Source organism: Erythranthe guttata, chromosome 1 (genome assembly GCF_056151865.1).
Source record: "Erythranthe guttata isolate IM_541 chromosome 1, IM_541, whole genome shotgun sequence".
NCBI lineage: Eukaryota > Viridiplantae > Streptophyta > Magnoliopsida > Lamiales > Phrymaceae > Erythranthe > Erythranthe guttata.
Genome location: NC_142533.1, coordinates 879,773 through 902,633, shown reverse-complemented (window position 1 = coordinate 902,633; position 22,861 = coordinate 879,773). Strand labels below are relative to the sequence as shown.

Genomic DNA, 22,861 nt, shown 5'->3' with positions numbered 1-22,861 from the left:
AACATTGAGACAACATACACATCAAGCATAAGAAATATCGATGCACGTATTATTATTATTAGCTAATTATTATTGTTATATAAAAGTTGATGTAGATTGTAGGGTCAATTGAAGCAACTAAATTAGTATTTTATTGCTGACATATATCTTTTTCCAAAGATACTATTATTTCTTTTTTCGGTAACGAATTAATTTGCAGCCAAACAAATAGGTGTATTGGGTAAACATAATGCACACTCTCGCATAATAGTTTGTAAATCATATGAGAGACGTAAACAATTAGACTAACAATTTATGACGAGTTCGACCTAACGACCATTAATAAGTAGATTCGAGTTTGGATCAACTGACACATGTCCACTTGCTCTTATCGTTAGGTCATCCGATTCATTGTGGGACCCTAAAGAATACTATTAAATAGATGTTGGAAGTTGATGAAGTAACAAAGTTTACTAATTCAATATTAATTATATATAATTTTGGAAGCTCCTAGGAAAGGTTGTGGACCACAAACAAATTACATCCACATGCACTCCTCGATTAAAATTATGCGTATAATCTTAGATTTCTCCAAATTAAACTTATGCATCCACATAATTTGGCTTGCATTAATTATTAAAGAATATAAAAATTAATATCCAACATTTTTGGCCCCAACATATATTTTGAATGTAAATACTTAAACTACACCTATATATAGATATTCTATTTGATATGGGTATGAACCAATTGTCCATGCTCAAAATTTATGAACAATTAAATTTAATAAAAAAAATGTCATAATTGTTTAATAAGAACAATTAAGTGAAAGATTGCATTGGATAAGATTGTAGAGGTGTCAAGATAAGATTGCACCATAGTTAAGGAATATATAAAAATTATTTAATTACAATTGTGACTAAGATTCCAAATTTCATGTGTTACATGCAAAAAATATTTGTGTAGTTTTAACTTTCACTACCCCTTTGACTTATAAAATTAAAAAAATTAAAAAATAAAATTACACTTGTACTAAACAACCTCCATAATTCAAAATTGAACGAACATGCCACGTATTTTAAATATTTAATAGGTGCAAAAAGAAAGGAACAAAATTTGGTCAAAAAAGAAAAAGAATAAGGGAACAAAATTTGGTCACATATCTTACAAAAATAGCCCTTGGATAATTCCCGAACCACATTTAACACTAACCTAATAACCAATTAGAACGAGACACGTCAGCAGTTACATCATAAACTTGTACACGCATCACGTTGAATTAGTCCCCACAAACTCTATAAAGTAATATAATATTCCCACAACACCGTATTGTTTCCCTTCCTGGGTTTATTGAGCCGCTTCACTTTCCTACTGTGATCTTCTGTGCTATTTCATCCAATTAGTACTGCAACTTCTGCTGTGGAAATATTTTCTAGATTCTGACATACTCTGACTGTAACCAACACAGAGAATTATTAAACTAGTAAACGACAATTGCCCTTCAGAAGATTTGCAGTTATTGGACTAATATTTTTTAAATATTTTATAAACTCAGATATGCAATAAAATATGTTTGCAATTTAAAAAATGTTTAAGAATTAATCATCGAAGTTTTAGATAATAAAAAACTATTTAATTGTTTAAATATTTGGTAGTTGCAAAATTTGTAGTAATCAGAGAGGAATTTATTATGATAAACCTTATTTGTGGAGTAAAAAATATTACAAACTTTTATTAATATATATATTTCCTTTTTTTTTTTTTTAGCGATGTAAGATTTTTTGCTTTTCAATATATTATAAGCCCAACCCAACCAAACAAGTCCTAGGAAAATATTCCATTTTATTCGAACTGCAAATTACTGAAGAAACAAAGACAGGAGGGGATTTCCACACCTTCATTCGTGTATAGAATCCCCGGTAACGCGTTAAACCGCCACCCTCTGTTCCTCTCTCTCTCTCTCTCTCTCTCTCCTCCTTTCCCTCTTTCTCTCGACCTAGAATTTTTGTTTACGGACGTATTGAAAACAATTTCACATAATTTACCCTAACGAAGGGCACGGGGAATGGAGGCAGCGGCGGCGGCGTTGCAGGTGGAGGAGCTAACGTCCGGTGCGAGTAGCCGCATAATTCCGGTCTTCAAAAACCTACGTCAGTCAATCCTTTCATACGAGTCATTTCGCAAATCTCTTCTCTTAATTTATTCATTTTTCGTATGGATCCTACTCCTTCTCCCCCGCCGTCACCGATTATCCTCTGCCGCCGCCTCCTCACCGCCTTCGTCCCCCAAATCGGCGTCGTCTGCCGTACGATACCGAAAATTTGGTATCCGGAGAGATGAAGAGGATACGCTGAGGCGCAGGGCTTTAGCGGAGGCAATTGATATGGTGGCGGACGATAACAGCCGGTGCCAGTGGACGACGTCGTTGTTTTTTGGTGTGCGACGGAATGCTCTCTTTTGCCGGTCGTGGTTGCCGGTCTACGGTGAAATTAAGTATGATTCCTCTTTTTTTTTTTTTTCCTGTTAATTTTATGCTTGCGTGAGAATGGAATTGAAGAATTTTTTGTTTCCTTGATGCGTTCATTGTATTGCTTAATTGTCAAGGTTTTATGTCCACGGATTCCGATTGATGTTTGCGTAGGACCATATGAACATGTCTTGTGTTCTCGATCTTTAATCTGATTATTGTTTTGTTTTTCTTTTGTGAATAATTATTTTAAACATTAACAATCGAATAATATTGAACTCAACACTCGGAGTATCAAGCATTTTGCAGTTTCAAAATTTTGCCATGTGACTATTGGTGATATACTGGTATCAAGCATTAGACAGGGTTCTTGAGTATTGATTTGTTTCTGCTTGTGATATACTGATATCATCTATGTATTTGGCCGTGATTGCGTCCGTGCACTTTAACATCTAAAATTCATGTATTAAATGGAGTGAGTGTCAATTTATTTGTTTACGATTATGTCTAGATATATACCTTCTCAATATTTACCAATTGCCTGCCTTTATGTTATTACATTTATTCGTCTCTCTATTCACTAAGGACTTGAATTTCAGGGGTATTCTGATTATCATACATGGTCTTAACGAACACAGGTATGTTATTAACTTTATTTCTCATTTCTACTCATTTTCCTCTCTAAAGTAAAGATGCTGTTGCTAATCTGTGGTCCGTAACATTTACAAATGTTTCGGTTTCAGTGGACGCTACACACATTTTGCTAAAGAACTAGTCTCCTGCAACTTTGGGGTCTATGCAATGGATTGGATTGGTAAGATCTTGTGCTGGAGCTTTAATGATTTTCCTGGATTTTGATTTATGTAACAATTTTGCTGCTCTAGATTACGAAATTAGTAGAGTCGTTTCCTTCCCTCTGATTTTGCATATTAATTTATGTGCCAACAAATGCTCCTTGTAGAGTTGAGCAACAGAAAAGATGACGCATGAGATCAAGGATCATCATTTTGTTTATACATCAATTAATATTTTCAGAAATAATTTTAAGCCAAAGGAAACTATTACGTAGTGGTTATGCATCTGGCGTGTGCCCGTTGTTCTATCTCTTTTGCATCTTTTGTATGAGCCTATATTGATCTTTTCTGATTGATTGATTTTTTTTTGTTTATTCATATACTTCAACAGTCACTTCATATTGTAACCCTAATCTCCTTCCACTGCTAACTTGTAAACAATCGGATAAGTATATAATTTTTTAAATAAAACCACCATCATTTAAGTGCTGATGATTCTTAAAGAATCCTGCCGCAAGTATAGTTTAAAAATTGCTGTTAAAGAGACTGAGGTTTTCCTTCGATAGGTCATGGTGGAAGTGATGGATTGCATGGATATGTACCTTCACTGGATCATGTTGTTGCTGACACTGTAAGTTTAGCTTTTCTTTCTTTTTTGTGTATGTTCGGTGGCCTTTTGTGCCATTATTTGTTTTCTCTGCTGTTTTAGTATTCCTATATATGTAACGTGGTTTAAAAGATACCTCTTCTCCTTTTCAAAGGCTGCATTTCTGGAAAAAGTAAAGTTAGAGAATCCAGGTGTACCATGCTTCTTGTTTGGTCATTCAACTGGAGGGGCAGTGGTCTTGAAGGTATGACTTTTGCAAGAAGCATATGCCAGTTTGAGATCCTTTTTTTTTCCCTTCATTTATATTCTGTCTCCAGCAAAATGTCTGCTATTCTTCTTACTGTGTTGGAATTTTGATTCTTTTGTTAGGCTGCTTCGTATCCTCATATAGAAGAAATGTTGGAGGGAATCATATTGACTTCACCTGCTTTGCGCGTCAAGCCAGCCCATCCTATTGTTGGTGTAAGTAATGCGGTTCTCTTTTACTATAATTCTTGAAAGATCTTCCCATTGTGAATATGCTCAATGAGTCTTTACCTATTATATAATTGTGCTCTTGTTTCCAAGAAAATCATATATTTCATGTCACTAGAGAAAAATGTTGATATTGGTTCAACTTTTCTTTTTGGCACAATAAATTTACTTCCATCGTCATTTTCTTGCAGGCTGTGGCCCCAATATTTTCAATGGTAGTTCCAAGATTTCAATTCAAAGGTGCTAACAAAAGGGGAATTCCAGTTTCGAGGGACCCTGCAGCGCTCTTAGCTAAATACTCGGACCCTTTGGTTTACACTGGACCCATAAGAGTCCGTACTGGCCACGAGATATTGCGCATTTCTGCGTACTTGATGCGCAACTTTCAGTCTGTTACAGTTCCATTCTTCGTCCTTCATGGAACTGCTGATAGAGTAACTGACCCGTTGGCTTCTCAGGATTTATACGATAAGGCGCCCTCCAAGTTTAAGGACATCAAACTTTATGAAGGATTTTTGCACGACCTTCTTTTTGAGCCTGAGCGTGAAGAGATCGCCCAGGATATCATTGATTGGATGGAGAAGCGGCTATTATGAAAATGCCACTCTGGTTATTTTGGTGATATATATAACCTGCAGAACTAGCTTTAATTGTTAAACCATGGCGAAGAGCCGGACTGTTTCTCATTTTGAGCTGAATATTCAATCTTTAGGTGTGACTTTGTGGACTTAGAATATGTATATAAGTGAATGTTGCATGTCTTGTATTTATTGCAGCAAAACTAGAAGTGCTTTTATGATTAGTTTATTGAAAAGACAGGAAAAGCTTTGCTGAAAAATCTTGTTTTGGAACATGATACTCGAGATTTGCTATGTGTTGGAATTACTGGCAGTTTATTCTTTGTCGAAATGCAGTAGCAATAACTGCAAAGCTGATTTTGTGGTAAGTGGTATGTGTGGAGTGTATTCAAATTCACTGTGGTGTAGTGTAGTGTATTTAGTTCTTTCTTGGTGTAGTGTATTTAGTTGTTGTTGTGTATTTATTAGTCTTGGGTGTAGTGCATTTAGTCGTAGTGTATTTAGACCTTAGTGTACTGCATTTAGTCTTGGGTGTGTATTTAGCCTCTATTGTAGTGTATTTAGCCTTGGGTGTTTATTTAGTCTCTATTGTAGTGTATTTAGACCTTATTGTAGTGTATTTAGTCTTGGGTGTTTATTTAGTCCTCAGTGTAGAGTTAGACTTGGGTGTAGTGCATTTAGTCCTCCGTGCAGTGTATTTATTCCTTGATAGTGTGATTAGTCTTGGGTGACACCGTAGTGTAGTGTAATTAGTCCTCGGTAGTGTGATTAGTCTTGGATGCAGACTGTAGTGTAGTGTATTTAGTCCTTGGTAGTGTGATTAGTTGGGTGTAGTGTATTTAGCCGTCAATGTAGTTTGATTAGTTCTGGATGGTGTTTTTTAGTTCGTGCTTTCGGTGTACTATTTTTTGTTACATGTAGTGTGTTTTTTAGTGCGTGTTTTTGGTGTAGTGTGTTTTTTTAGGTGGTGTTTTTTTTAGTGCGTGTTTTTTGTGTAGTGTATTTTTTAGTGCGTGTTTTTTGTGTAGTGTATTTTTTAGGTGTACTGTGTTTTTCAGTGCGTGTTTTTGGTGTAGTGTATTTTTTAGGTGTAATGTGTTTTTTTAGTGCGTGTTTTTTAGGTGTAGTGTCTTTTTTTAGTACGTGTTTTTTGTGTAGTGTGTTTCGTAGGTGTAGTGTATTTTTTAGGTGTAGTGTGTTTTATAATGCGTGTTTTTAGTGCAGTGTGTTTTTTTAGTGCATGTTTTTGGTGTTAGATGTAGTGTATTTTTTAGAGCGTGCTTACGGTGTAGTATAATTTCTTACATGTCGGATTCTTGGTGAATGTTTTTACGCGTAGTGTGTTTTTTAGTGCATTTTTTTTTACGTATAGTGTATTTTTAGGTGTACTCTGTTTTTATGGTACGTGTTTTCAGTGCGTGCTCCTGGCGCAGAGTATTTTCAGTGCGTGTTCGGTGTAGTGTGTTTTTAAATGCGTTTTTTGGTGTGGCATGTTTCTTAGGTGATCTAATTAAAACAGATCTAATTAAAATGAAAAATGTCTGAAATTGCTTTAGTTTCAAATTAAAGCAACAAAGAGAAACAAACACGAACTATGTACCGTTGCACATACTTCGCCCAGACAAGCAACTTAATAGTTTGTTATGTGAAACATCTAACTTTTAAGACTCGCAAAATGCCAGTACAACAGTCCATCTTAATCAATCAACAAAAGAAAATTTGAAATCAAATTTAGAATTACAGACATCAGTCCATATATCACATAGTAAGCATGCACAACAGAAGGACATCTCTATCAGAACCACAGGAGGAATCTTTCTTTAAAAAATCAACTAATACTCTTTTCAAGCTACCATAAATAAATAATGCATTGTGTGTGTGCATTAGATCACAAGTTCAAAACGAGACAAAATATGGATAGAAGGTCCATACCTTGTTCTTACTCTGTCGGATAGCCAATATGGTTAGGCCATATGTTAGAAACAAGCTTTACTTAGTATCGTTCGTTCCCATTGTAGCTGCAATAAATGTATTCGGATAAAGCACAACAAAATTGGACAAAAACACGCATAAAAAACGTTGTATCTGCCCCAGTATAGTGTACGGTCGAGGATGCTCTTCCCCGACTGCAAAGCACAGATATCCAACATATTGATGAGATATTTTACATCATACGACATGAGCTTAATGCTGCAAAAGCAAACATGATATCCCGACTCACCACTCACCAGAAATAGCAGCTCAAGAATCAGGATTCTGTTCTTCGTCGTATTTTCTTGTTTTGCTTTTCCTGTTCTATGTACCTTCCCCTCCGTTCTTCCCTCTGTCTCTTTTTCGAAATTTGCTCTTCCTTTGCAAGCTCCACTGCTCTTGTCTTCCTCTTTACATCGTCCTTGATTTTTTGTTTTTTCATCTACAAAAAAAAAGAGGGTATCAAATTTAGACTAGCTATAGTTGAACTTGTCCGTAGAGCTTGGTGGGGAATATAAATTTCGTTCAAATTTCTGTTTTTTCACACATAAGATGACACTTGTCGATCATGGTAAAAATGGCTGACAGAAAATTCTTTCAGAAAATAATGTAGGCTAATTTAATTACCTTTTCACTTCTAATGAGTTGAAGGTGTTGGACAAGAGCATGCACTTTACGTTCTTTAGGCTCCATCACTACAGCTCTCCTATTTTCAAGCAATGACCTTTTTCTAAAAGGTATATCCTTGGGCTTCGACGCAAATGGTAGAGCTGCCTGTAATGACTTTGGGATAACCAACGGATTGAACTTTCTCTGCTTCCTCTCAATAGGCTTTAATCAAAAAAAAAAAAAGGAGTCAGGAAATAATAACACAACGAAAATCAATTTGTTCATAATTCTGCTATATTTCTTCACCTTGTAAAGTGAATCCTTGTTGACTGGCACCGGAAGGTTCTTTTCCCACCTAAGTTCAGACACTGTTTTCATTCCCTGCCATGTCTCATTACGTGGCTGCAAGGCTGTTGTCAGAGGGTTGTAAAACTGAGGAACTTCCACTTGAGTCCAAGCCCGTAAGAACACAATGTCACCCTTTTTTATTTTATCCTCAAATGTGCATCTAGCAATGCCTTCTCTTGTAGCTCCGCCCTTCTTCTTGGACTTGTTACCAATCTCTTCTTTTGCAGCCTAAGAAAAAGAAAAAGAAAAAGAATAAGGAAAATCACTTACCTAAAATTAACGTCAATGCGTGAAATATGAACAAAAAGAAAAGCCAAATAGGTTATATAATTTATAATCAATTATCAGCAGAACACCTGGCAGTCTGGCACCAAACAACATAATCATACTATGAACCTCGGCATATATTAAAGTCGAGAAGAGGAGAGTTGTAACAGTATAAGAAAATAGAAGGAAAAGCCACCAAAATAAAGTGACAGGAAAATCAAAGGCTACTATTCAACAGAATAGGGTTAGCCTTAGGGGTAAGAAAATTACCTTCTTAACTTGCCCACGAATTCCACTAACGGTTCGTATAGCTGCCCCTTGAAATCTGGCTATTTCAAGATTTGAAGTAAACATTTCCTCAATGAAGGCAGTTTTCTTGAAGATTTTACAGGCATAACCAACTAGCTTGATCTTCTTCACTATCCTTGCAGCATGGTTGAATTCCATCACTGTAGCAGTAGCAGTAATTCTAAATGATGCCTGAAAACCCCCAAAAGCAATTAGGACACATTAGTGACAGGAACTGTGAATAAAATCAAGGATCAACAGACTTGTACATGAGTACATCCTTTATGCAAGCCAGAGTAATATGGGAATGGCCAAACGGGTATTTCCATGTAGTTTGTATATAGAAACAAATATATATATTCAGAAAACTAGCCAGTAAGTTGATGTCCCAGAGGTTATGCAGTCTCCTTTTTCAAGTCAGCTAGAGTATACCATTTTAATAGCTTTTAATAGCGTTCATGAATATAGATAAATAAATAACTGAAGTCGAAAGGTTTTCTATTCCTTAGTCGGGAGAAGGTTGAAATGCTAACCGGCAATACAAGTTTACTCTCAACCTAAGCAGCAAACAACCAAACCAAATTTACCTGATTACTCGATAAATTCTGGATAGCAACCACCCCAGTATGAGGGGGTGCAAGTGGGCCCCAAAACATTGCAAGACAATGCATATGTTCAGGCGTGTATTTGAGCATGCGATGTCGCCCATTATGGTCTTCAATGGCATATATGGGTACAGTTTGATAGCGTCTCCATCCAATGGAAACAATTATCGGGTCTCTAGTTTTAAGTACTTTCTTGTGCCATCTATGTCTTTTCAGTCGTACCTTCAGAGGACAAATGAATGAATGATCAGTGGACCATTAGAGAAAATATAGTACTACAGGTGGCATTAATTTGTATGTATATTAGAAATTTAAAAGCAGAAAACTAAATAACTTTTCGGCGCTGTTCCTGACCTGCATATATCCAACATTTTCTTCCCCCAGTGCAAGACCACCAACAAGAATAGGATGACAAGGATCAAAATTTTCAACCATTTCAAAAGGCACATCGCGAAATTCAAGTCTAAGATAAGACCCAGTTCTGTAACCTTCTATCTCAACCCGAGTAACTTCATCAAGTTCATTAAGTTCAGCAATGTTTACTTGTTTCCGAAGTTCCATCTCTTCCTTCAACTGTACGAAGAGATTGAGTAAGTACCCTCTCAGATGTTTGTGTAGCTCATATAGATCAATACCAGAAAGATTACCTTATCATAGAATCCACTTGCATTGGTTTGACCACGACTAACCTTGGTCTCGTCATTGCCATCGTTACCTTCATCTGAGCCATCAAGCTTAAATTGGAATTAAGGACACAAATATTCAAAATGATGCCGTAAAAAAGTAGTTAGGTGTCTTAATACTCTTATCAAGCCGATCATAAATTCAATAAGCAATTCTTGACCAGGCCTTACTGTCATTGAAACTTTTAAAGCATGACCAAATCATGCAAGGAACAGATGCAAATGATTTCTCCTAATACTATGTAGCACTAAATAGGAGAATGCAAGCGACGCATCTATGATTGTTTATGCAGATCTGATGCATGTGGAAATATATCATATTATGGAACTAAATGAAAAGAATATTAGGTCATAGATAAGGATATTGAGCATCAAATTTTGCACGGAGAGCCAATTTTTTCAGCTTTCGCTCCTCAGCTGCCAAGTCATTATCTTTGCGAGAGCCACCAACTTCATCTGTGCCATGGCTTTCATACTTCTGACCCGTTTCCAAGTCTTCAAAATCACCGAAGGCTTCATCATCTTCATCACCATCAGTACCTTTTGAGAGTTGATTTCTTAAGGATGCCTTCGACCAGTCTCCAGTGACAAAACGATCGCGAATACTTGCAACCATATCGTCACTGGTCCAATCCTTAAGGCTTACGTTACTTAAGAATTTTGAACAATCATCAACGTCCACATCATTTTCATGTATTCCTTCCTGTGATATCTGCAATTAATTCAATGATGGAGAGGTTACCACACTAAAATCCCCAACAAGAATATTGCAAGAGAGAGAGAGAGAGGAGTGTCGACAGTATATAGGAGTAAACCTTATTCCCTTCCCCTTTAGGCTTAAAGAACTCATCATCCTCGCTTCCTTCATCGCTGATTTCCTTCATCTCGTCCGAAGATTTTGATTCAGGTTTCCCATAAACAAGTTGCATAAGATTAATTTTTCTTCTGGCTGCAGTTCGTTCTGACAATGACTCCTTCCATTTGGAAACGTTTCCCATCTCATCTTCTGCAAGAATTACATCCAAAAGAATAAAGGAGGGAGAAATCAAATTAATTCTGAATCATGTATATTCAAAAGACGACTTTAATACAAAAGATGATGTACCATTATCTTCTTCATCATCTGCTGAAGAATCAGAATGAGAAGATGCATATTCATCATCACCAATTTCTGTGTTATCATCATCACTTGAATCCGAATCATCCTCATCACCAGAATCCTGAATTCAAAGGTTCCCAATTTATGAAATTTTATCCCAACAAGGACCATAAATTCATATAAATATCAATAAATAGCAACTTATACAGCCTAATTATTACTAAGACATAAGTTTAATAAGAATCCAATACATGCGATATAGTGACTTGCGCTCAGAGTGTATAGTGTTAATTTGAGAGCATCACTACATTATAATTTTTCAAATCGTACAATTTTCACTGTATTGATTCAAAGTCCTTCTCAGACAAACATGAAATTCATTAATGTTCTCATGTCTACAGGGGCAGTCTCATCATTCACACATCTAAGCATTTGTACAGCCTATATTTGCTTGCATAAACTCTGTACACATATAAGCTTCATCCTGCTACAAAATTGAGCTCAAAACATTCATCCCAAAGGCATTGTCATGTTTAAAAGTATTATTATCAGTCTTCAAAGATTCAAGTGAAGGAAGAAACTTTTTGTTAGATTATACATTAGATGACGAAAATTTAATTAGAAGACATAGTACAAAGCTAATTGAATTACTTAAGCCATTTGGTGATATAATATGATTTTAGCCATTATAAGTTGATTTTATAGAACCAGTTGTTCTTCTTTAATGCCTATCCTCTTAGAGCCTGCATTTTAAGATCGATCTCCTACACTTGTCCATCCGTCCCTTTTCATAAGCATATAGAAGCAACATAAAAGGAAAACAGATGCATACAGATTAGATACTTACAAAACAATTACCTTGTCATCTGTCACCATTTCATTTTCAAAAACAGCTCTTCTTCTCACCCTTCCGTCATGTACATCAATTTGTTCTTTAAAGTTGCTTTGTGCTGGAGATTGTTGCTCCGATGCATAGAAGGTCTCCTCATCTGAACTATCATCTATACTCCTTGAAGATGGTTTTTTAATAGTTTTTTTCTCCCCATCAGATGATTCAAGGTCATCTTCACCCTCGGTGTCACTATCCTCGTCTGATTCATCATCTTCATCTACTATCTCAGATTGATACTTCTCTACAGGCTCTAAAGGTATTTCTTTATCAGCCACATCATGAGCATCAACTGAACCAATTGGAACTTCGGAAGGTGAAATAGGTTTCTTGCCGAAAAGTGTGATGAAACTCTTCTCCAATTTCTCATCAACAGAATATCTTGTCTTCTGCAGTGATTTAACCAAATCAACACCAACATCACGTTGCGTTGCTGCCAGACAAAAGACAAATGTTTAGAGATAAAGAAAACATACAGGACAAAGGTAAGCAGATTTAGTCGACTTCGCGAAAAGCAAAAAAATTAAACACCGCTGCAAATTTTCCATCAATAGTGGTTCGGAATTAATTGAGTCGAAAAATTTCATGTGAGAAAACACTTTCAGAAAAAAATAATTGCCATTTTGAAAATGTAAAATTATATCGGGATTGTTGGAAAAATGAAAATTTGCAAATGGAAAAAAAGTTAAGTAGGAATGGAGGGTGTATATAATGAAAGCATAAAGGAACAAAATTATGATGACCCTAATCATATGTACACCTTTTTGTAGCCCTTCTGCACTAGTTCCATCATCTTTAGAGTACTGAACAAAGTGATCATTTATATTTATATAGACAGCATCCTTATCATAAAGGAGATCCCCTAGCCCAGACATGGGTGCATAAAATAGCTTTTCCTTATCACGAAGTCCCTTCTTTTTGGCAGCTGAGGGTAGAGGACAAGGGTCAGCTAGCGCTGTAATTCCTGACAGAGGATAATCACCCACTCCAGCGATATGTGCCTGTTTTATGCTACATATTAGTAAAATAAAGACTATATATATAAATCAAAAAAAAAAAAAGATCCCTAACTAACTACTCAGAAACAATGAAAAAACATAAACTAACAAAAACAAAGTGTTGCGAAATTAGAAGCGTAAAATGATGGACTAACAGGAATGAGATTGCAATAGAAAAAAAAAACATAATTAGAGACCAACATACTCCATCTGGGCACTTATATTTGAACTTATCTCCTCACACAGAAGCAACTTAAAAACATTAATCTGAATGAGACTGAATCCAAGTGTGTACCTTAGCTCCCTTCTTCAAATTACAGCCACGCAAATAACCATAGAGCGTAACATTTCTGTCACATTTACTATTCATGTGCACCTTCTCTGGGGGCGTAACATCTTCCAAACGATCGACCAAGATGTAAGGATGAGAAACTCTCCAAGATAAAGGGGGGAATTTCATGACAGATATGAACCTCGCTAGATTATGTACTTCACGTTTTGTGTACCTGTTTACACACACACCAAAAAAAATTAAGGCTATTTACAGTACTAGTCATTAACAGTGTAACTCAGAAGTCTGAACAACCAAATATGAAAGAAACAATTAGCCTCTTACTTTCCATGAATCAGGCCAGATAGATAAAATAATTTGGCACCATCATAGATCTCAGTCCAGAATCTGTGCTTGAGTCTTTGTTTGGTTTTCTTTAGTTTCTTAACATCCTTGAATTTGTCCAGATGTGTAAGAACACCCATTACTCTAGGAAATCCATGATTTTGTAATATGTTGAGAAATTCAAAGGTTTCCTGCACAAGATAGTTAGATCAATAATATGAAAAAAATTTAAAATAAATCATTTCAACAGATTTTACAAGAAAAGGATGACATGATAGCAAATTGGTAAAAAATATGTAAAATCGATACATGGACCTCCCTTAGCCAGGGAATGCGTGCTGGGGGTCGGGGGTGCGGTTGCCACGATGAAACAAGGAGGTCAATTATGTCGCTTCGGAATGCAAACCAACAGATATACTCCAATAGCATTTTACTTTTGAGATATATTGTAAAACATCAATTGGATATGGAGAAATTGAGTGGGAATCTGTCATTAGCTTGCTCCTGTAACTTGTCTATCCAGAGTCTTAACAGGATTCTATTGCAGCTAGCCCATGACAATTATGCTTAATGAGCAGTTAGCTTCTTTCCTAGTATAAAGTCAACCTAATGGAGGACGGAGTCAAAGATCACACACAAGCATCTTGAATCTGAATAGCATTCTCGTAAACTTACCACTTTCTATGTTTCATTTTATGAAGCAGCTTACAATGTCAGAGTTTTATTTGATTTCAATAACCAACAAGGATCTGCATGTTCAAGGTGCGCCTTATTATCTAATATACGGCGTCTTAATATAAAAACTCCCTGAATGCTTAGAAGGTATTATAGTAGACAAAGAAGAGGAAATAATCATAGAAAACGAGGAAGATGGAAATAATAATAGAAACTCACCATTTCAAAGCCATAGCTTCCATCAATAAGAAGCAAAGCTAAATCAGCAAACTTCGCACAATCTATCATCCCGTTGATATCATTTGGACACTCAACAAACTGCAGTCGCCTTTGCTTGCCTAAACAATGGGTCAAATAGTCAATGACCACAAAACAAGTTTATCCCAATCCATCTTATAATCACAGGTACTCAAGAAAGCACGCTTTAGTAGATTTATGTATCTACAGACTACAAGCATATGAATAACAGGTCGGAAACAAACACCGACTCGTTCCTAAAGTAGCATGAAAAGCTAACTCAACCTGATACAATAGTAATCGGCCCACGAACTTCAGGCAAATTGTGCTTTGTGTAATGCTTTATTAGAGACTTGATCAGCAATGACTTCCCCACCTACAGTACAACCCATAAATTCCAAGTTCGTTTAAGAATCAACAGAACAAACATAGGATATTTACATAACCAAAGAAAAAGTAGAACATCATATGCACAAACCTGAGGAGGTCCCTGAACTACAATAACAAAGGGAGCAGGTTCTCCCGTGGTGCGATCCATCGTAGGGACATGAAGTCTTTTCTGCTCCTTCTCTGTAGCCCGTGATTGCAGCCGTTTCGCTTTCACAGTCGAATTGAAAGCAAATGCCTAGCACGAAGCCATACATTCAAACAACAGTAAGTGACCAGATCGAAGAAACGATATTGGAAAAACACGGATTATTCAAGCCACGGAGTGAGATAAATTTGTCCTTGAGAAAAAACGGCCGAATTACTCAGAATTATCCAAAACAATCGAACAAAATTCCAGTGACATAGGGTCTAACATAAGTTTGTTATACATCAACATGTCCCTAATTCGAAAAATTGGCACGAATTGGGGTATTTTTTTCATGCTAATCACATATAGAAAATTCGGTGACATGTAAATATCAATGAATCCTACCGCCGAAAACATGAGATACGTATAAATTAATATACCTTAGGGTTGTTAAGTTTCTTCTGCTCCTTGGAAAGACCTTCGCTCGCATTCGGCTTGGACTTCGATTTCTTCTTCACCGAAGCACCGGATTTTCGTATCCTGTGAGACTTGTTTCCCTGACTGTTTTCATCGTTAGTCTTCTTATCCTTTTCCATCGCTTCAACACGAACAATGCGGACGGAGGACGGCGAACGGAGGACGGAAGACGGCGGACGGCGAACGGAGGACGGTGGACGGTTGGTGGAAGTGGAATGAGGGTTTAGAAGAAAGGGTTTTGAGAAAGGTATTGGGTGGAAGTGTTATGCAACTAAGGCCCAGCCCAATTGAATAAGCGGTTTACTATTTATAGTCAGGACCAGCAATTGAGCCGGGCCCCAAGCCCGATGGCTCGGCCCGACTCTATTAGAGCCAAGTCTATCTTGTAGTGAGTCGACCGAGTTTGAGTTATTTGTCTAAACCCGATTTATTTATAAGTCAAGTTTATCCTTTAGTGAGTCGAGTCGAGTTTTAGCTATTTGTCTAAATCCGATTTATTTATAACCGAGTTTGAGCCTACAAAACCCGAATAAGGCCGGATTGATTAAGTTAATAATAAAACATATAATATATTTATTATTTTAATAATATGGCTCAACATAATATTATTTTATTTTGCAAATAAAATAAAATAAAGTAAATAATAAAATGAATTAAGTGGTTGCGATGGCAATAGGTAAAATAAGAATCAAATGCAATATGCCTACGAGCCCGTTACGGGCCACGGGTTGGCCCATTCCATGGAGTAAAACTGAGGCTCAGCCCATGGAATTATATTGTTGGGCTGAATCCATTAGTTTGCTGCAGACGGGCTTCACCCGCAGAATTCGGAATTCGGAATTCAAAATTTCGAAAGTCGGAATGAAAAAAAAAATTATAATAATAATAATAATTACTAAATAATAATTATAATAAATCAATATTATTTAGAAAATAAAAGAAAAGCAAAGCTAAAGGCAATATTTAATTTAAATCCAAATTAAAGTCCAATACATAATATTCCATTAAGAGGATTTATTTTCAATTAAAGAGGAATCATCCATTAATGCTTTCTCCATATTCTGTGCCATGCCCTGAAGACTGACATCCAGATAATTAACCATATCATCGTAACTCAAACCATCAATCGGGTCAGCCAAAAATGACCATTCGATCTGGCACCCTTCATCTCCACCGTTGATCACTCCAGCTGGCACGACCTTTATCGTTGACCTGTACGACTTTAATCCCATGTTATTGTCTAAAACCTCATAGCTTAATCTCATACCTACCGGGTCAACATCCAGAAGCTTTTCATGGCACCACTTCACAACCCCCCCGCCGCCGCCGCCGGCAGCCGCCGGAGTAGTGGCGGCGCAGTAGCGGACGAGGCCCTCTTCGTCGTCGTCGTCGACTTTGTAGCAAGTGTCGATTGTTGGAAGCCACTTGTGGAAGCTGCAGAAATCCTCTAGGAGAAGCCACACCTCTTGTGGTGTGGCCTTGTTCAGTTTAGCAATCACTTTTCCTTCCCATTTAAGCTCAAGAACAGCTTCTTCTTCTGCTGCCATTAATTTTTATTTTATTTTTTTTGTAAAGAAAAATAAACCACTAGAGATTAGTTAATGGTGTGAAGTGTTATATATAGCATGAAGAAAGAGGCTACATATTAAGTAATTAAAATTAAAATTATTAATGAATAAGTTGACCAGCTCGTATTGGATGCTCTAGCAATATTATTCTCACACTTGGAGTATTTTTTACATGCATTATATTGGTACTGCTTCATTTTTTATTTACTGATTTTTATTTTTATTTTGTCCTATACGTTGAAATTGCCTCATGTTGTACATTATTTATTAAAAAAGAAATACATTTGGGATTAATTATTGCTAGTTGTAGAAATTAAATAAAAAAATTGATTAATTATTTGGAATTACTACTGATGATTGATAAAATGAAATATATTAATTATTAGCAAAAAAAGAAAAAAAAGGACCCGTGCAAATTAAGATTTGAGTGAGTGCAGTAATTAAAAAGGAATTAAATGGCAATTGACAGCAGTGGTCCAGGAGTGAGCATCGTTATAAGTAATTAATGGGTTGGATTGATTCTTCAAGTTTTAACCATTTATTTAAGGTGGCATTTATTCTCTGCCCCCACATCACCCCCCTCCTCTTCAATAGTGAAATATTAAAAAAAATATATGCTTATTAATATTATAATAATTATAAATAAATGAATAATTAAAAAGTATAAATACAATGATCATAAACTATAAGGAAATTTAGCAACTAAGTATTAATTTATTAATTGCGAAAAGCTTGATTATATCGGTTAAAAAAAATTATAACAAATATTATTATTATTATTATTATTATTATTATTATTATTATTATTATTAAATATAGAATACTTGGGCTAATAAGGGTCAAATCAGTAAATTGTCCAAACTTCGGCCCATTATAACATGGACTCAAAAAAAGGAGTCTTAAACAGAAGTGCTTATGCCCAACAAGTGCTTATCAGCTTAAGTGCTTAACAGTTGAAGTCAAAGTCAACTGACTAACTGGTGCTTTAACCTGCCCAAGAGAAATTTAATTTGGTGGGGTAAGTACGGAGCATGACCAGCTTATTTCAAGCTTTGATAATTTCAATGATATACACGTTATAAATAGGGGGTTAAGATATAGGTACCTTGTGACAAAATTTATTAGAATTAAATAACAAGTTCAACTAAACATTTGTTTCACATCCTTTATAAAATTTATTCGAAAACTACTCTTTCATTCACAAATTCAAAACTTGCATTACGAAACATTCAAACTGCATTTATCAGTTTTAATTCTGTATTTAATATTTTATTTTTCCATCTAACATTAAAAAAAATGAATGCAAAATACACATTTTTCTTTTTTCTCCTTTTTCCTTTCTTCATTTTTTTTATTTTTTTCCTTTTTTTCTACAGAATACAATTTACATATTTTTCATTTTTTTTAATTTGTTTTTTTATCTTTTATCAACAAATGTAGTCATCTATAGTTAACATCTTTTATTTGTTTATATAAAAGTACAATAGACTGTAGTAGATTATGACATATAGATTGCAGTAGACTATGGTATACTACGGTTTACTATAGTATACTACAGTATACTTGGTACTTAGTGTACTATTCCAAACCATAACCGTCAACAACTCCCAGCCATCGCCAACCCTATCGGTCAACGCAGTCGCGGCCCAACCCTAACTGCCAACATTCTCAGCCGTCGCCAACCCATATCCACCAAATCCTAGCCACCTACTAAAATCTATAGCCGTCAAAGAGCCCTAGTTGATGAATTCGCCCCCAGCGTCGATCTAAATCCACACCACCATCTCCAAATGGTCGGTCATCTCCATAATCGCCGCCCACTACTGCCATAACCATCCCCTTTATAAACACAACCACCACCATCACTTAGGAATGACAATAGGTACGCATCGCCATAGCCACCGCCTCTCTCTATCACCAGTTCGTGATTAGCCGTCGGACTCCTCTACAACCAGTTCTGATCAGATTCATCTCCGCCACAAAATGCGGATCTGTTGTGTGTGTATATATATATATATATATATATATATATATATATATATATATATATATATATATATATATATATATATATATATATATATAGAGAGAGAGAGAGAGAGAGAGAGAGAGAGAGAGAGAGAGAGAGAGAGAGAGAGGGGGTGGGTTGGGCTGGGCGGAAGAAAATATAGAGCCAAAGAGAGAGAAAGCGAGATAATGCTTGAGGCGGCTGAAAATTGAGAGAGTGAGAGGAATGGGCGATGAGAGAAGATCATGATTTCTTATCAGTTATTATAAGGGTATTTCAGATTAAAAATAAATTAAATTAAGTTTGATTGATGTGTGTCTCCAATATTAATCCTTATAAATATAATATAAAATATGTTTTATAGTTAAAAATCAAATATAAAGTAGCTAGGTTTTATTAAAAAAAGAAAAAAAAATACCTATTTCAAAATCCAAAAATGGAAGCCTCCATCTTCTTCAGCATACGCTGCAGCCCAAGTTCATACCTACCCACCAAATCTTCCAAATTCCACCCCACCACCGGATCCAGGCTGATACGCCACCGCACAGTGCATCCTCCTCCGCCGCCGCCGCCGGGAACGACCGTTACAGTCGAAACATAGGATTCGAACCCAATGTTACAATCCACAATCTCATAGGTAAATGTCATTTTGGCCCCACTGATTGCCACCAGTCTTTCCTTCGACCAGCTCAAATTCGAATCCCCATCGTCATTATTATTAGTATTAGTATTAATATTTCCTTCTCGTTTGAGCCCGCCGGAACCCGAACAGTAGCGCATGCAGCCGGGCTCGCCGTTGGAGCCGTGGATGCCGTAACACGTGGCGAGGCCCGGGAACCATTTGTGAAGCCCGAAAAAATCCTGGAAAAGAGGCCATATTTGATCAGCCGTAGCTTTTTGCAGTGTTGTGGATACTTCGGCCTCCCATTTTAGATTTTTTGCCATAGTTTTAAGTTTTTGACTCAGCCCGTGGTGGCGGAGCAGAGTCAATGCTTATAGTGGACTAGGGTTGTTGAGTTTATTACTATTATTATATATAGAATATTCGTAATAATTATTTTCCATAAAAAGAAAAAAAATACCGTTATTTTATTCGGGAGTATAGTCAATTCAAATTATTTTAAGGTTTCGTTTTGGTGGTTGGTGAAATAAGTTATTGATATGCCTAATTGGTCCAACCCAATGGGCCTACAAATTATTTATCTACCGGGCCACGAGCCCAATATCGAAGACTACTATCACCGAGGCCCAATCACCTTCAAGCAAGGTTTGGGCCCGACAATCTTAACTAAGCTATAAATACACATTTGAACTCATTCGATAAGGTACGTCCTATTAACTGAGTAATACTATCAACTGTATTCTCTAGACTATTTTCCACTATCAGCACGTCTGACTTGAGCGTCGGAGGGGTTTCCGCCGGATCAACCCCCGGCGTAGTTCACGTGTGCTCATTTCGCAGGTACCTCAGGATCATCAAGTTGTCAAGCTACTGATCCGCTTTGCTCTCCCAGTTCGTTTTCTACACTACCCCAGGTGATCTAAGTAATTAGCATCATCATTTTGGCGCCGTCTGTGGGAACGATGCAAACCAGATCACGTAGCCAACAAGATCCTCCTGAGGCGTCTGCTCGGAGAGAAAATGACATAGCTAACGACCTCCCACCTCGTGGAGGCTCTGGCTTGCCACCTCCTCCCCATCCCATGGATCCGCCTCGCGAGGTTCAGGTGATCCCCCCTCGGGACCCACCACTCGCCGATCCATCACTCCCTGCTCCTCGAATGGTTCAAATAACCGAGGATGCGCTTCAACTCGCGCTGCCACAGAGGCCGTGAGCCAATATATCGCCACGATGGGAGCAAATGCTCCCAACGCGATACCAGCACCTGCTCCACATGTGGAGCCACCTATGGCACCACCGCCATCGACTCCCTGGGGGCAGTTGTAACCTCTGCCCCCAAAATATCTCGCTCGCCAAGGGTTATCGACTCCCTGGGGGTTTACATCGCCCCCAAAATATTTCGTTCGCCAAGGGTTATCGACTCCCTGGGGGCTTACAACTGCCCCCAAAACATTTCGTTCGCCAAGGGTTATCGACTCCCTGGGGGCTTACAACTGCCCCCAAAACATTTCGTTCGCCAAGGGTTATCGACTCCCTGGGGGCTTACAACTGCCCCCAAAATATTTCGTTCGCCAAGGGTTATCGACTCCCTGGGGGTTCACAGTGCCCCCAAAACATTTCATTCGCCATGGGTCATCGACTCTCTGGGGGTCTACTTCCGCCCCCTCGAACGGTTCAGATAACCGATAAGGACCTTCAGCGTATAATCGCGGAAGCTTCAACTTGTGCTACCACTGAAGCAGTGGCACCATTCATCGTTATAGCAGGAGGAGCAAACGCTCCTCCTCGTGAGGACCCACTGGGTCCTCAACATGATCAATTTCTATTTACTTCTCGAACGGTTCAGATAACCGAAGAAGACCTTCAGTGTATGATCACGGAAGATTCAACTTGTGCTACCACTGAATCAGTGGCACCATAAATCGCCAAGGTTGGGCATCTCACCCCAGTGGTTCGTGATCGCCTCATCCTAAATGGGGGGCTATCACATCCTAAAATTGGGCATCTCATCTCAAGGGTGGTACATCCACTTACCTTTCAACCCCAAGGGGTTTCACATCCCATCAAGTGTTTCACGTCCCTACTTCAAAAACAGAAAAAAGGGTCTGACGCGCACGCGCGAACCAATGGCACAACCGTGCGCATCCACCTCAGACCATAGGTCTCGAGCGCCTCATCCTACAGTGGGCAATTATCCCCATCCTAAGGTTGGGCATGACCCTTACCTTTCAACCCTAAGTGGGTTCACATCGCATCTCAAAAGACGAGTAGAATCTCCCTACTCAAAAAATAGAACATCCCCAAGGGGGTGCACATCTCATCTCAAGGAACGAGGATAATCTCCCTACTCAAAAAATAGAACATCCCCAAGGGGTGCACATCCCATCTCAAGGAACGAGGATAATCTCCCTACTCAAAAAATAGAACATCCCCAAGGGGGTAAATATCAACCAAAAAAAAAAAAAAAAAAAAAAAAGAGGGGTAAAATCGCGTACGCGAGACCCCAGAAGAAGATGAAAAAACAGAAGAAAGAAGAAGAAGAAAAAAAGAAGATGAAAAAATAGAAGAAGAAAAAAGAAGAAGAAAAAATACAAGAACAAGAAAAAGAAAAAAGAAGAAGAGGAAAAAACAGAAAAACAAGAAGATGAAAAAGAGAAGAAGCAAGAAGAAGAAAAAAGAAAGGGAAAATCGCGTGCACAGCACGCGAGCGTGAGACCACGCGCCAATCGCGCGGCCCAAGTGGCGCGCGCGCGTCTAAGAAAAAAAAAAAAAAAAGGGGATGGCTACCAGCGCGTGAACCACCGCGCGCCTCCTACCCGCGCCTCCCAGCTCTCCAACCCGCGCACCATCCAAGGCGCGTCAGCCCCACATGGGCAGCCTTTTTCCGCATTGGGGCGCGCGCTGCTACAAAAAAAAAAAAAAAAAAAAAAAAAAAAGAAAAAACAAGACAAAAGAAAGTGAAGAGAAAGCAGCACACGTGACACAATCACCCAACCACCACCCTCTCTCATGCATTAATTGTGCACGCCTTCCCATGATTTCTTCAAAGCTTTACACACTCTCTCTCCTACACATGTGGGAACAACTTTAATGTCCGCGCGGGACTCAATGCACATCAAATCGCGCGGCTGCCCTTTCAATCACCATCGCGCGCTTCCCAAAGCGCGCGTCAGCCATTTTTTCTTCCAATCGCGCTGTTTCATATATCGCGCTTCACTCCTCATTCAATTGCAGGTAAATTTCACCGGTTCAACTAAATCGCGCGCGAATTTCAATACACTCCACACAATTGCGCGCTCTCTAACGCGCCTCACCAAATCGCCCGTGCTCTCTGATAGATAAATAAAAATTATTTCTCTACACCACGCCAACAGTTATCGGTACACCACGACACCGATATATACTCTCGACACGATCCGGTATCATTTTCGACTAGGCTCCCACATCGAATCGAGAGTGGGGGGCTTGCGAGACAAACCCACAG

General features: G+C 37.8%; 4 protein-coding genes across 7 annotated transcripts; 1 reads left to right on the top strand and 3 right to left on the bottom strand.

The window, feature by feature from the left end:
• Nucleotides 1-1,750: 1,750 nt before the first annotated feature.
• Nucleotides 1,751-5,230, top strand: LOC105977233 (alpha/beta-Hydrolases superfamily protein). Its single transcript, XM_013002533.2, has 7 exons — nt 1,751-2,472; nt 3,046-3,084; nt 3,190-3,260; nt 3,807-3,871; nt 4,002-4,091; nt 4,217-4,309; nt 4,513-5,230. Exons 1-7 carry the CDS (start codon nt 2,045-2,047, stop codon nt 4,915-4,917), a joined length of 1,191 nt encoding a protein of 396 aa, XP_012857987.2. The 5' UTR covers nt 1,751-2,044; the 3' UTR covers nt 4,918-5,230.
• Nucleotides 5,231-6,536: 1,306 nt separating this feature from the next.
• LOC105977163 (P-loop containing nucleoside triphosphate hydrolases superfamily protein) lies at nt 6,537-15,465 on the bottom strand. Of its 4 annotated transcripts, none has more exons than XM_088815022.1 (19): nt 15,142-15,465; nt 14,663-14,809; nt 14,470-14,560; nt 14,167-14,285; nt 13,273-13,463; nt 12,952-13,162; nt 12,419-12,659; nt 11,628-12,091; nt 10,776-10,890; nt 10,486-10,676; nt 10,037-10,382; nt 9,635-9,723; nt 9,342-9,560; nt 8,970-9,209; nt 8,365-8,574; nt 7,786-8,055; nt 7,498-7,701; nt 7,121-7,312; nt 6,537-7,025 (listed from the first exon to the last, which is right to left on the bottom strand). In XM_088815022.1, the coding sequence occupies exons 1-18, from the start codon at nt 15,295-15,297 to the stop codon at nt 7,148-7,150; spliced, it is 3,669 nt and encodes a 1,222-aa protein (XP_088671148.1). In that variant the 5' UTR covers nt 15,298-15,465; the 3' UTR covers nt 6,537-7,025; nt 7,121-7,147. The 4 variants fall into 4 exon arrangements, with proteins under 4 accessions (XP_088671148.1, XP_088671156.1, XP_088671143.1 ...); XM_088815030.1 differs by having other exon boundaries at nt 6,537-6,917; XM_088815017.1 differs by having other exon boundaries at nt 7,128-7,312.
• Nucleotides 15,466-16,129: 664 nt separating this feature from the next.
• On the bottom strand, nt 16,130-16,798 carry LOC105977060 (lachrymatory-factor synthase). Its single transcript, XM_013002320.2, has one exon. The coding sequence runs from the start codon at nt 16,723-16,725 to the stop codon at nt 16,183-16,185; it is 543 nt and encodes a 180-aa protein (XP_012857774.2). The 5' UTR covers nt 16,726-16,798; the 3' UTR covers nt 16,130-16,182.
• Nucleotides 16,799-17,581: 783 nt separating this feature from the next.
• On the bottom strand, nt 17,582-19,765 carry LOC105977057 (Polyketide cyclase/dehydrase and lipid transport superfamily protein). The gene is made up of 2 exons (XM_088814973.1): nt 19,173-19,765; nt 17,582-17,736 (listed from the first exon to the last, which is right to left on the bottom strand). The coding sequence occupies exon 1, from the start codon at nt 19,697-19,699 to the stop codon at nt 19,178-19,180; it is 522 nt and encodes a 173-aa protein (XP_088671099.1). The 5' UTR covers nt 19,700-19,765; the 3' UTR covers nt 17,582-17,736; nt 19,173-19,177.
• Nucleotides 19,766-22,861: the final 3,096 nt, after the last annotated feature.

Excerpts from the sequence above, each read along its gene's own strand:
- LOC105977057 (XM_088814973.1), bottom strand. The coding sequence starts at position 19,699 with ATGGCAAAAAATCTAAAATGGGAGGCCGAAGTATCCACAACACTGCAA.
- LOC105977233 (XM_013002533.2), top strand. The coding sequence starts at position 2,045 with ATGGAGGCAGCGGCGGCGGCGTTGCAGGTGGAGGAGCTAACGTCCGGT. Across the intron at positions 3,261-3,806 it reads CTATGCAATGGATTGGATTG|GTCATGGTGGAAGTGATGGA; the intron begins GTAAGATCTTGT and ends TTCCTTCGATAG. Across the intron at positions 3,872-4,001 it reads ATCATGTTGTTGCTGACACT|GCTGCATTTCTGGAAAAAGT; the intron begins GTAAGTTTAGCT and ends TCCTTTTCAAAG.
- LOC105977060 (XM_013002320.2), bottom strand. The coding sequence starts at position 16,725 with ATGGCAGCAGAAGAAGAAGCTGTTCTTGAGCTTAAATGGGAAGGAAAA.
- LOC105977163 (XM_088815022.1), bottom strand. The coding sequence starts at position 15,297 with ATGGAAAAGGATAAGAAGACTAACGATGAAAACAGTCAGGGAAACAAG. Across the intron at positions 12,660-12,951 it reads ATTTGAAGAAGGGAGCTAAG|GCACATATCGCTGGAGTGGG; the intron begins GTACACACTTGG and ends AGCATAAAACAG. Across the intron at positions 7,313-7,497 it reads AACTCATTAGAAGTGAAAAG|ATGAAAAAACAAAAAATCAA; the intron begins GTAATTAAATTA and ends TTTTTTTTGTAG.